This window comes from Adiantum capillus-veneris, chromosome 25 (assembly GCF_014529385.1).
Source record: "Adiantum capillus-veneris isolate H3 chromosome 25, ASM1452938v2, whole genome shotgun sequence".
Lineage (NCBI taxonomy): Eukaryota > Viridiplantae > Streptophyta > Polypodiopsida > Polypodiales > Pteridaceae > Adiantum > Adiantum capillus-veneris.
Window position 1 is genome coordinate 38,110,157 of NC_140955.1, and position 14,164 is coordinate 38,124,320.

The window sequence follows — 14,164 nt, forward strand, 5'->3', positions numbered from 1 at the left end:
TTTTGATTGGCTCTATAAAAGTGCTTCCTCTTTGAATAAAAAATCTGGTCATCAGAGTCCGAACTCTCAGAAGAGGATGATTCCTCCTCTGTTGGGGTGTGTGACACATCCGCACCACTACAAGTGAATACCCTCTACTTTGGAAGCCTACACACTTGACATCATTGATTAGGTCACTAGATGCCTCCCAACTCTATAAAAGAAGCCCAAAGCTACACACTTTGTATCCACTTTTGCACTCTATGCACTAGCCATCACTTCGTACTCATTTGCATCTTAATCTACTTTGATTTGCTACTTGTATTAGTGTCAGTCTCTCTCTAATCTCTCCTTGTAATTAACTTACTAATCATATCATGAATGGCTCACTAATGTTTCCGTCATAATTGCCATTCCTAAAATGTGGTATGAGAGCCGATGGTTCTCACCCTAGGCCTATTAATCTTCCTATTGCAGCAACACTTAGTTTTGCACTCTTGCATTTAGCTTTCTCTAATACACTCATAGACTAAGCATTACTAGCTAATTTTTTATTAGTGCGTTTATTTTAACTCATCTCGCGCCAATAAAGCTCGTCCTTTGAGCCACTTTGAGTGCATTAGAATTAAGCCTCCATTTTTCATCTTGCATTAATTCTTTCATCTTGCATCAGGTCCCGGAAAATAGATTTCATTTGAGCTCTCAAGAGCTTCAATTGGAGGAGTCTAGAGCTTGAAAAAGCTCTTTGGAACACGTACAAAACAATGCTTAAGTTTTTGTGTTTGGGGAGTACGGGCGCACAAGCTAATTTTGGGTGTGTGGTTACCTTGCCAACAATAGGGTGCTTGACCCTAGGATATCGGTTTGAATCTCTAGTTCTTCTTTTTCGGAGGAGAAGCGTGGCTAGACGTGAGCCAGGCGCTCAAATACATAGGGGATTGTTCCCGCACTTCAAAGAGATTTGTTTTTCAACACACGGACTTCTCACTCTACTCAATAGAGCCTATGGCTTATGGCAGGTCCGTAGGAGGCGTTCATGCATCGATGCCGCGTCTTGGTTTTATGAAGCAAGCCGCTACCAAAGTGCCTCTTCACACGAGCTTTAAGCCCCTACTAAGCACGACTTCACTCGATCGACATCCTTGTTCAACCCAACAAAGAAGGTGTTACGGACTTGGACACTCCAAGTCGAGAATCCGACATGACACGCGAGAGAATCACTTTAAATACTTCACAACTTTAAAATTTGAGTCGACACGGCCCGACGTAGTTCCATGCCCAAAGGTATTGGCCCAAAAAATCGAGCATCCCTTTCAGTATTTATTTTTCTATTAATGTTTGAGCAAAGTACAACACTTGTGGGACCTGTGGTCTCAGACTGTGGGTCCGGATGTTGTGCGTCCAGATGGTGTCACCAGGTGTATTTTTCCTATTGCCTTCTCTAAATATGTACTACAGATTTTTATTTATTTTATTTTTACTTGTTTTCCCCGGTGCAAGTGGACATTGCATGGCTAGTGTGAAACGGCTACGGCCGAACAGGTTTCTCACATTGGGAGGCTAGGTTGGTCGATCTGGGACTAGTCAGGCCAGCTAGCACTGAATTCTGATGAGTATGAAAGCATGTATGCGCCAGAAGGAATTTGGGCCACTCGACAAGTCACTTACAACTTCATAAGTTGGTGGGAACTAGGGAACACTGAACTTAAAGGATACTCGACAAGTCACTTACAACTTCATAAGTTGGTGGGAACTAGGGAATTGACTCAAAAGGGGCAAATTGGACACTTGGCAGAAGGAGAGCCACTTGCAGGACACCTCAGCAACAGGGGGTGCCCAATTTGAAGTTGGGGGCTGATTTTTGCTCCATAAGTGATCTGTAGAGTGTGTGTGAGTAGTGGGTGCAAGTGGACATCGCATGGCTAGTGTGAAATGGCTACGGCCGAACAGGTTTCTCACATTGGGAGGCTAGGTTGGTCGATTTGGGACTAGTCGGGCCAGCTAGCACTGAATTCTGATGAGTATGGGAGCATGTATGCGCCAAAAGGAATTTGGGCCACTCGACAAGTCACTTACAACTTCATAAGTTGGTGGGAACTAGGGAATTGACTCAAAAGGGGCAATGAAACCGGCCTGTTCAATCCAAAAAGGGCGGTAGACTTTACTTCAAACCTTGATTTAGCTTTCACCCATTATTAGTCGTCTATTATACCTGCGCTATAGTGACACAAGAGAGGGGAATGGGATTCAGATGCTAGAATGCACCTGTATGAGAAGACTGACACCAGATTGGCCCCTAACTTAGGCGCCCCTTTCGGTATTTCTTTATTGTTTAAAAGAGGGAATAAACGTTGTGGTTCTTTCCAAGCTGCCCCGCACAACCTCGGCTGAATTTTGACTGTTCTGGCCTGATTTCGGCAGCATAACTGTACTAGAACCCTTCACAGTCAGTATTCCCACGCATTGACTGACTTTCCCGACGCATACGGGCACTTTGCAAAACCTGGCGAGAATCTGCAGCACGCTGAATTCTCTGTTTTCAGCCCTGAAAATGCGCCAGATCGCCTGTACAGCGGTCCCCTTGCGTCCCCGAACCTCCTGGGGGTATTAGGGTCCGTTTAGGGCCAAAACCCTAAACCTGCAAAAATACGCAGCAGGCTGTAATTCACTGTTTCGGGCTCCGTTTCGCGTGCCGGTCGCATCCGTAGCAAGTCCTCGAGCTCCCGCACCTGTAGGGTTACTTGCCCTTTGAATCGGACGAGATTTCTGGCATGAAACCTCTTTGAATTCACCTGTACCTGCGGGGGGATTGGCCGCTAGCTAATCCAGTACCTGTGCAAGAGGCTCTTGCCTCGGCAATCGCGCATGAACCCACACAACTTTACATTGGTCAAATGAAGAGCCCACTAGAGGGGCATAACATACTGCCAAAGGAGAGAGAGAGGGCAGTGCGTAGGGTGCAGGGCATCACTCCTGGCACCGCACTGTGCATAAGAGGGAAAGCAAGCACTCCATAGCTCTGAACCTGTGACAAAAACTGAAAATGAGGCTCTCCCCCTCCTAAATTCAGCGCCAACTCTTGTTGCATGAGGCAAGTGCACCAGAAGGTGCCACTTGGCACATTTATAAGCATTTTCCCGTTTCGGGGTTGCCGTCTAAAAATATCCCAACCGGTTGCCCAGTTGACTTCACGGCAGAGTAAGAAAATGTTCCCCTTGTCATTCCGGAGGTAGTGACGTCAACACATTTTCAGGTCCCAAAATAGCAGTTCCCTAAATTTTAGGAGATGCTGCCATTGTATCTTTCTAGGTCATCCGACCCTCTTTGTACACTGTGGCCACATCCAGAACTGAAATGTAGCCTCTGTAGCAAAGGATTGCACTTTGGCTAGTCAATGACCCCACTTTGGCTAACCATAGTCCTTGTCCAACCTTAATGCTCTCTTGCCCTCAGGCCTGGACTCCCTTTGGACAGTTCCACACTAGCTATGCAATGCAAGGCAGTTAGATATCCCGAAAGGTGTTTCCAAAAAGTGAAAGTAAATAGATAATAAGAAAGAAATCAACAAAAAGGATAGATAGTAGTCACACGCTGGTGACATACCCCCCTCTTGAAATCTCAAACGTCCTCGTTTGCATCTATGTCGTACATGCTTACTGTCAACACTGATGTATTCAACACCTGTCGACACATATACGACACATACATGCTCATTGTCAACCCTGGTGTATTCAACACCTCGTCGACACATGTATTGCTTGCGTGTGAACCCTGTCCCAATGACATAGTGGTAGCTGCGCACTGTGCCATTGCTTTGAGTCACTAACTTTCCAATGACAAAATGGTAGTTGCACATTTTGCCACTGTCTTATAGTACACGTTGGATCCCGTAACACTTTCGAGTATACCCAAACCGACAGTTTAAGAATGCAGTTACACATGTACTCTTTAATAGAAGCAACTACTGTATCCTTGACAAACTGACAAGAAATACTTACTTCTATAGCACTAACCAAACTTTTGGACATTCCATAAGAGCAATTGCCAAACTGACAATCTGTACAGCTCTAACATTCATGTAACAGGTATTTCATTTGAGCTCACTTTAAATACCATGTACATCATTTGTTTCAAAAGCCATTGTCACACTGACAATCCATGTAGCTTTGAAACTCAAGGGGTCAAGGTAGGTTGCAAATCGAAGGCGTCCATGTAAAGTGATAACATAGTTGGTGACTCTGCAAGTTCACCTTCTATTGGTGGATAGTTTCTGAACTTTACCAAGTATCGCCTAGCAACCTTGCCTTTCACTTTCCTTTTTTTGTGTGCCAAAATCTGTTCCGGGACCAAGATCTCGTCAAGTTCCTCGACTTCCGGCTGATCTTCAGCTGGCATATCTTCTGGCACATCACCCACATAGGGTCTGAGAAGACTCACATGAAACGCATTGTGAATCTTCCAACTGTCAGGCAATTTCAGCCTATATGCAACATCACTGATTATATCGCATACTTGAAAAGGCCCATAGTAACGCATGCTGAGCTTTGGAAACAGTCTTTCCTTGCCCTTCATCTTCTTTAACCTTGCCTTTTTAAAGCGTAAAAGCACCCAATCACCAAGTAAATATACCACTTCACGACTGTGACTATCAACTGCTTTCTTTTGCTTTGCCTGAGTCTTCTCTAAGGCCACTTTGACCTTCTTGTACATTTCATCCATGTCCTGAACATACTTATCTGCTTCAAATATCTTGTCCTTTGTATGCAGTATGGGAGGAACTTTCTTGCCACCTTCAACTATCTCAAAAGGTGCCTTGCCAGTTGATGAATGCACTGTATTATTGTATGCATACTCCACCAATGGCAAATACTGCTCCTACTTTCCTTTATGCTCTTACACATAACACTTCAGCAGATCTAGGACAATAGAATTTGCCTCTTTTGACTGCCCATCTGTTTGAGGATGAAATGACGAAGAGAATTTGAGCGTGGTGCCCATATTCTCAAATAAGCCTCTCCAAAACAAACTTGTCATGCGTGGATCACGGTCGCTAACAATTGACTGTGGCATGCCATGATACTTGAAAATATTGCTCATAAACAAGCGTGCCATCTGATGTGGCTTTATCTTCTTCCTGACAGGAATAAAATGAGCCTGTTTGCTGAATCTGACTCCCTCTGGACAGTTCCATACTAGCTATGCAATGCAGGGCAGTTAGATTTCCCGAGGGGTGTTTCCAAAAAGTGAAAGTAAATAGATAATAAGAAAGAAATCAACAAAAAGGATAGATAGTAGTCACACGCTGGTGACATGCAAATTGGACACTTGGCAAAAGGAGAGCCACTTGCAGGACACCTCAGCAACAGGGGGCGCCCAATTTGAAGTTGGGGGCTGATTTTTGCTCCATAAGTGATCTGTAGAGTGTGTGTGAGTAGTGGGTGCAGGTTTACAGCTTTAATGGAAAGCTTGCCATCTCCTTTGTTTCATGTAGCGCGATGATTTGCTCTCGCGCATCTCTCTCTTCCCTTTGCACATACGGTAATGCCCCACTAGTTGGGCTACTCAGATGATCATGTACAGTTCTGAGGGTTTATGTGCGTTTGCCAAGGCAAGAGCCTTCTGAACAAGAACTAGATTAGCTAATTGCTAATCCCCCACTAGTACGCACAGTTCCATCGCGAAAGATAATTTGGAGAGTTTTCTCGTGTGAAAACTCGTCCAATTTACAGGGGAACTGCCCCATTGCGTGTGGGAGGCCTTGGGAGTCCCATAGTGACAACCGAAACGGAAACGACAACGGAAAAACTGGAGTTTCAAAGTTTCAACCTCGGAGAAACGGTTAAGAAACAAGGTTTATTATTTATCATTAAAAACCAATATGATACTTAAAACAAGAAGCCTAGAAAGATAAATCAATGATCATAATTTCATATTCTACAAAACTTCAGATTTTATATGACAAAAACTCAGAACCTTCAACCTACGGTCTACAAGAAACTTGCTGTCACGCAACTCCCTTGTGTCCAAAATGTGTTGGTAGGCACTATAGAGGTCTTGATGTCACGTGCGCACTTCACTTGCACTACGTGGACATGCTTCTGCCGTGGTCTAGCATCAGTCATAACCTAGCTTAGGACTGAGCGTGGCACTTTGAGAGCCTCTAGCAAGATGTGCATGCCCAGGCTGGTCATAGTTGCATACCCTCTCTTGCACAATACAATCATTTCAGCATGAGCATTTTCCAGAGCATAGAACCCTTTTTGCCAAAAGTACACATTTTTCAATTATTTATTAATAAGTGACTTCTGTTGGAAAAGCAGGTAGGCCAAATTGCTAAAGAAACTATAAAAGAAACCATTGGGCACTCAATATAGGCAGAGGAGCAGAAGCAGCAGAGCCTCTCAAGCAGCAACACCCACGCAGCAGTACCCCAGCAGCACTAGCGTTTTTGGAGCAGTTTTCAGCCATCAGCGTTTTTGCAGCAATACCCTTCCCTAGCCTTGTTGCGTACCAGATCCCTTCCCAGTAGCAAATCATCACAGGAAAGCCATCCATTGCGCTAGTTTTCAGATTTCAGCCCTAGCATTTTTCAGCCTCGTCGTCGCCGTCGTCGTCATCGACATTGTCATCGTCATGACACAGTTTCCAACTTTCAGCCCTAACCATCAGCGCCATATTCAGCCCTCCAAATCAGCCAAAATTTTCAGTTTCAGCCTTGACGCCATCGTTGTCGACATCATCATCATCATCGCAGATCCTAGACTTGACGACAACACCATCGTCGTCGTCAAGGTAGTCACCATCGTCGTCGACATAGACTCCATCAGTACCCGTTGACATCGTCGTCGACATAGACCCCATCAGTACCTTGTTGTCGACATCGTCGTCGTCAACATAGACTCCATCAGTAACTCGTCGTCGACATCATCGATGAAGAGGAGCATAGGCGTCACTTGACCATTGTGTTCGGAGAGTTGCGCAGTCACATGTTACTTGTCAATCCTAGGAAAAGTTAATTCTTTTTAGAAGAGATCCACTTTCTTGGCCACATAGTGTCAAAGGATGGTGTCCGAATGGGTCCCTCAAAGGTTGAAGCTATTAAGACATGGCCAGACTTAAAGACTGTGCATGATGTTTGAAGCTTCTTGGGATTGTGCTTACTATAGAAGGTTTATCAGGAAGTTTGCAGAGATAGCTTCACCTCTTCACACTTTGCAAAAGAAAGAGGTCACTTTCAGATGGACCCAAAAAGAGATTCAGCTTTTAGTCTCACAAGGGAAAAGTTGACTTCAGATCCCTTGATTGTTTTACCACCTCTTAGGAAGTCATTTGTGGTTTAGGGTGACGCGTGTGGCAATAGCGTCGGAGCAGTGCTAATGCAAGATGGTCGGGTAGTAGCTTATGAGAGCAGAATCTTGCAAGGGCTAGAAAAGACTATGCATGTAAGGTGCAACGGAATGAATGTTGTTCTTTCTCAAGATGAGTGCTCCATAATGTGCTCAAGGTTCCTTTTTGTTCTTATGGAAGGGAGAGCCTTCCGCCTTTAATGAGAGAGTGCAATGATCACGAACAAAGTGAGTGGACACTGTGCGTGCAAGTGTATGAGAGTGAGAGATAGAGAGGGAAGAGAATATGACACCAGAGACTGTTGTAAAACCCTCCTCCGAAGGCCCCACTCTCGTTGGTCACAGTGGTCTACGATTGATTGCACAAACTGGTACAATGATGATGCATAAACTGATGCAAGTTTAGACTATGTCAACGATGACAATGGGGATGGCAAGGCCGACAATAGGGCTGAAAACTGAATGTCTTTACCTACTGTCCAAAAACGCTCAAGGCTGAAATCTGCTGCGATTTGAAACGCTGATTTCGAGGCTGTTTTTATGCTGCTGAAAAATGCAGGTTTGGCTGAAGAAAACGCTATGTGTAGGCTGCGTTTTGGTACTGAAAACGCTGCCCTTATGCTGCGATTTGACGCTGGAAACGCCAAGGCACTGCGGGTGATGCTGGCTTTGGAAACACTAGGTGCAGAAAGCTATGGCGATCTTGGTGTTTGCTGAAAAATGCCAAGGGGGAAAGGTGGCTGGCGATGATGAAAAACGCTAGGGCTTGTGTGAGGGAAAATCGCCAAGGGTTGCTTGGGGAGTCTTGCTGAGAGAGAGGGAACCTGTCGCCAATGGCCTGCTGTTCTTCTTGCTCATCTGCTCTTTAGTGCTAACCTTGGTTTGCTTATATATTTTCTTACCCAATTTGCCCTACCTACTTTCAAACAAAAGTCACTTAAATTAATAAGTGAAAAATGTCAAAAAAAGGTAAAATAGGCTAAGTGCACTGGAAAATTCCCCTGAAGGATTCTGATGGGGAATGCTTACGATCATGCTGTGTGCAACCAGAGGATATGCATCTATACTAAGTGACTGGGCATGCACGGTCTACGAATAGACTCACAAAAGTGCCAATCATTTCTAATCTAGACTAACTGGACTGACGGAACCCTGTTATGCTGTAGCTTGTCCACGGACACATAGGGTTGGATGTGTCACGTGACAACGCAAATCTATGAGAAAGAGTTATTGGCCGTGATTCATGTGCTTTCTAGTTGGAAGCACTACCTGTTAGGTGCTGATTTTGTTGTCCAGGCAGATCATCAAACCTTGCGATACTTCTTGACATAGTCAAAGCTATCTCAAAAGCATATGCGATGGGCAAACATTCTTTCTATGTTCCATTTCGAGATTATGCATGTGGAAGGCAAGAAAAGTGTTGTGGCTGATGCGTTATCAACAAATTTCAGCTGTGTCAATTCTGTATCATCATGAGCTTGATGACATGAAGGAACGGTATGCTACTGATGAAGATTTTGCAAGGATCTTTGAACAGTTGCAAGATGGGCAACGTCATGAGCACTACCTCCTGAGAGACGGTTTTATGATGATGCATGGCAGACTTTGTGCGACAAGGCCATTGCGACATAAGGTCATGGTAGAAAGTCATGTCCCATCGTATGCAGGGCATCGTGGAATTGATGCGACAATGAAAGCGGTAGAGACGTTCTTTTATTGGCCTACTTTGAGGAGAGATATGGATGCCTTTGTGCGAGCATGCGTGATTTGCAAAATGGGCTAAAAATAGTCCTGGACAAATATAATGACAAAATAGGCATATGTAGGGTCAAAGTGGCTGTACAAGCACTTGGTGATTTTAAGAATTCCAACCCAACTTTGGACAGGGTGAGAACCTAATGATTAGGGTTTTCTTTATATTGTTTATGGTGATACGCTTTGGAGCTAGTCCCCAGGACTTCTATTATCCATACGGTGCAGACCAGAGAAAAATGCTGTGCCCCACCTACTTGCAAAGCTCAAAAACAAGGTACTCAAAATGGAGCTGATAGAACAAAACTTACAAAAGATTTTGTCCTAAATGCACATCCACAGTGGGAGATTGATGATGTCTTGTTACTGATGAGGATCCATTAACCCATGCAAACTGCTTATCCCTTACCACTGCAAATTTGAATTGGCTAATGCGATTGTGCTTTGTTTTTGTTAGTTTTAGTTAATTATGTTATGTAATATGATTGTACTTCTCTTTGCACTTGCTGTGGTGCATATAGGAGTGGAATTGGATGATGCGATTGTGCTTTGTATTGATGATTATGCTGTGGAGTTTCTTCCAAGTGTTCAGCGCTTCGTTACCTTGTTGATGTTGTGCAGGTTTGTTTTGACTGTAATGCAAAATTCATCTTGGGCATCTGTGACGTATAGCTCTTCTCTTTGCAATTGCCACTTTGCAAAGAGAAGTTGAAGTGGTTGATGAAATTGTGCTTTCTTTTGTAGCTGTTAGAAGATTATGTTCTGCGTTGATTGTATAGTATGTTTCACATGTTTCTTCAAATTTTCAGCACTACGTTATGGTCTTGGTGTTGCGCAGGTTTGTTTTGACTGTAATGCGAAAAATCCATCTTGGGCATCTGTAACATACGGCGTCTTTATATGCTTGGATTGTTCAGCACTGCACCGCAGTCTTGGTGTGCACATCACATTTGTAAGGTAAAGAAGGGAGAACACAAACATTTCTGAATCCAAATGTGCTTCTTCAGACATTGGTCGTGAATATGAACCTTCTTATTTGTTTTACTTGGCAGGTCTACAAATCTGGACTCCTGGACCCAGGAGCAGTTAAAATTGATGTCGGTTGGTGGCAATGGACGAGCTGGGTTGTTTTTTAAGCAGCATGGTTGGACAGAGGGTGGTAAGATTGAGGCAAAGTACACGTCACGAGCAGCTGATCTCTATAGACAGTTACTAGTCAAAGATGTAGCCAAATCTGTCAGTGGCTTCTCTTCTCCTGTTGCAGTGCCAGAGTCTCCAACTGGCTTCAGCTTCAAAGAAATTTCGCTCGACAAAGATGGTGAATCAGGAACTGACAAAGTAGAGGCACTGGAAGCTGATTACTTCATGGTTGAGCAACCAAAGCCTGTTCCTATTCCTGTCATTCAAAATGCAGCACCTGTAATGAGAAAGAGCACTGCGATAGGAACCAAGAAGACATCAGGAGGGAAATCGGGTGGCAGCTTAGGTGTCAAGAAGTTGTCCTCAAAAGTAAACTCAAGTGCATGCATTGTTTTCCTCTGGAGTGTAAGGTTTGTACTAAATATTTTCATGTATTTGCAGGCGAATGAGAGCATTTATGACCAAAAGCCGGCTGAACTTCCTCCTGAGCCTGTGCCTCCGGCACCATCCTCAACAACACAGCCTGTTGCACATGTTTCCCGATTTATTTATCTGGAAGATCAAGAAACAGAAAATAGTCGGACTGCTAGCGCTGGAGCTTCAGGACATGTGCTGGCTCCACCATCTGGGGGAGACTTTTTCATGGAGTTTGGAAGCTCATCTGGACCTCGCAAGTCGAGCAATTCGGCGCGGTCCAAGGTGCAGGTGTGACTATCTCTTCTCTATTGTGTTTTTTGAGTTTCACTCAGGTCAAGCAGACACTGATTAAATCTCGGTTTATACGTGTTGTATGGGGCGCACTAGCGAATAGGGTTTTGTTTGCTAGTCACAATGTAAGGACTGATTTTATTTTAGTGACTTGACTTGCAGTTTTTCTACTCGTGGGGTGAAAAATTGAGCAGTGTGTTTGTTTATGTGACACTTTTGCACAAAGCTTCTCTCCTAGGTGCTTATATCTTAAGTTTGAGTCCAGGGGGTGATGCACAACTTGCGGAGTGTGAAAAATTGAGCAGTGTTTGTTTGTGCCATTTTTGCACCAAGCTTCTCTCCTATGTTTATATTTTGACTTTTGAGTCCAAGGGGCCATGCAAAACTGGCGGAGTGTGAAAAATTGAGCACTGTGCTTGTGTATGTGGCAATTCTGCACCAGGCTTCTCTCCTAGATGCTTATAACTTAACTTTGAGTGAGGGCCTTATAAATCGAGATGAAATCTTATGAATGTTATCAGTATGCAGTTTAAAGGTCATTCTCTATATTTGTATTTTAGAATTCGACCCACTGAACACGGTCATTCAAACCCTGTACAGATAGAGGAGAGTGATGAAGCACAAAAGAAGTTTGCCAACGCCAAATCTATCTCGTCCTCTCAGTTTTTTGGGGACGATAAGAAGACTGTGGATGCTGACAGTCAAGTTCGCCTGCAAAAGTTTGCGGTTGGTACTCTTATTTCAACATGCTGTGAAAGGTCTTTTTAACAATGCAATGTTCTCAAAAATATATGCCATGAAACCTATCTGTCAGCTGTCATCTTCACCGCTGTTTTGTTTTATCCCTCTCGCAGAATTCAAGTTCTATTTCAAGTGCGGATTTTTTTGAGCGTAATGAAGGGGCAGATTCAACTGCAGACTTGACTGCTAGTGAACTTCTGACAAGGATTACCTTTCAGGTTCTAACAATTTCCGACTCAACAATGTTTTGGGCTGCCTTTTCTAAAAGCATTTTCAACTAAACAGTGGTTTGTTTTTAAGGAAAATTACCAAAATGCTGCTGAAGTTTGTGAAAATTCCCAAAATACCTCTTTTATTTGGCTAAAAGTTCCCAAAGTGCCCTTCAATTTTCTCAAAATTCCCAATATACCCTTGATACATGCTGCAAACATCTCTTGAGACATAAGGTTTTGCAACTCTTTATACAATATTGGTTCTCCATCTCTAGATAATAGTAGGAGTACGATTTGCAATCCTATTTTGGGCTTTTGGATCAGTAAGTTCATTATTTGTGGACACAAATGACACTATTTGTCAACTTATTGGTGAAAATGTTTGTTTGAGACAATTGAAGATATAAACAAAGGATGAGGTATGTGAATAGTTGTGCAATCCATAAAAATTGCGACAAGGGTACTTTGAGAATTTTTGAAATTTGAGGGGATTTTGCGAGTCTTCAGAAAATACAAGGGTATTTTGGTAATTTTTCCTTGTTTATATCTTTTTAATTTTGAGATGATTTAGTTTTTCGTGAGTGTTTTAGCCTCTCTTATAATTCGTAAAACAGACTTTTTTGACCTTATGAAGGTATATGTGAATGTTAAGGCTTGCTTGTACTACACAAAATCAACTTTCATGTGCGCGTTTTCTGGCTCGCATGGACTTCATAATTTTTCTGTGTGGTTGGCTTACATTGAAATTCTGCTATTTGAAGGCTTCCCAAGACATGTCATCCTTGAAAAGCTTAGCTGGTCAGACTGGGAAAAAGCTTTCGACGCTCGCAACAAATCTGATGGCGGACCTTCAAGATCGCATCAGATAATTTGTTTGGATTCATGTAATTTTGAATTCTGCTTGGCAAGCCTTCAATCAGAAACCATTTAATTACAATGCAGCCTTTAGAAAAATCTGCGACTGCTAGTTGGCTGTGATATTAATGCCCTGCTAAAACTTGAACGGACTACAGAAATTGATTGCCTACCCCCCTAAGCCATTTCAGATGGTGTCTGCTTGTAATTAAGCCCCCTTCTGTTTACCGTACTGCCTTGTTTTCACAGTTCAATCTTAATGGGTGGACCTTGCAAAAGTAGTGTTACATTGATTGCGATGTGGCTTTATGTTTGGTCTACTCTGTTCTAATCTCTCTTGTATGTTGGCTCGGGGAGTGCACCTCAAATATGATAGTCTACCACGTGCGAGCAAAAGGAGTGGTACTTTTTAAGAAAGATTATTATATTTTAAATTATTGAACTTCCAAAATTGGTTTTTAAATTGAAAATTAGACAAAACCCACTAGTTTAAGAGGAAAAAAAGGTCATTTTATTGCCTCACACTATGCAAATACAGGGGTTTTTTCATTACCATTTGAATGCACGTGATATGGATGGTTTCTTGGAAGTGTAGAGCAGGTTGGTCCATCTTGATGGCAACTGTGTGGTAGTTTGTCAGCCATGGCTTGGAAAATTCAGTTTGAGCTGGTGTCAATTCATTCTCATTGTAATTTGAGAAGGAAAATGCCAATGTGATATTGATCTAAATTCGAAATTTATAACTAAATTGCGCCAAATTCGGTAAAGCTAAATTTAGTTCCTTCTCTTTCGAGTTTGAGAGAGTAATTTCTCAAGTTGAACAAGCTTTGCACAAAGCAAATTATTAATCCCCACACATTGATGTAAACAATGATCACAGTGGGGCATTGGGACTACTATAATTTGACTTCCTTAATAACTTTTGTGTAGCCTTTTTGTATGGGATAGCACACTTTGAGGGATATTTTTTTTTGTCTTCACACTTCGGGGTTTTAAAAGCCTATAAAGCGTGAACCGGTACCGGTCTTGTACCATTGAAGGGGTGATCCTGAGTGTCCTGTTGAATTAATTCAATTTGTATTCATAATTTAGGATCCTTTTTCTACAGAGATGTTCCATCTCAACAAAATATTTTTTCCCAATAAGATAAACTTTTGATGGTAGGTGGCTTTGACAATTTAAAAGGAACCCTGCACTTTCATAGGTTACATTCCACCCTCTTTACGGAAGGGAAGATGAGCGTAAGGCTGCTTTGCTCTTTCTACTCTCTAGTATATTAAAACCTAGTGTGAAGCATACCATTTCACTAGCAATTGTGGCATATACTCAATCTTAAGTGACAGCATGGCATTAATGCACTTTTAGAGTGAGCTTTACAAAATATGAAAATAAAAAGCCTAGAGTCTCAAAAGGAAGGATCGTTTTAGACAG

At 42.7% G+C, this 14,164-nt stretch overlaps 1 protein-coding gene across 1 annotated transcript in view; it reads left to right on the plus strand.

Moving 5' to 3' along the window:
* The window catches only part of LOC147424733 (putative ADP-ribosylation factor GTPase-activating protein AGD8), a 28,968-nt gene extending 15,948 nt beyond the window's left edge, over positions 1-13,020 (plus strand). Inside the window, exons 2-7 of the mRNA XM_086499919.1 lie at positions 9,916-10,034; positions 10,130-10,586; positions 10,659-10,922; positions 11,526-11,651; positions 11,780-11,884; positions 12,640-13,020. Coding sequence (XP_086356045.1) covers positions 9,916-10,034; positions 10,130-10,586; positions 10,659-10,922; positions 11,526-11,651; positions 11,780-11,884; positions 12,640-12,747 — 1,179 coding nt within the window. The 3' untranslated portion in view covers positions 12,748-13,020. The remainder of the gene's footprint in view (positions 1-9,915; positions 10,035-10,129; positions 10,587-10,658; positions 10,923-11,525; positions 11,652-11,779; positions 11,885-12,639) is intronic.
* Positions 13,021-14,164: the final 1,144 nt, after the last annotated feature.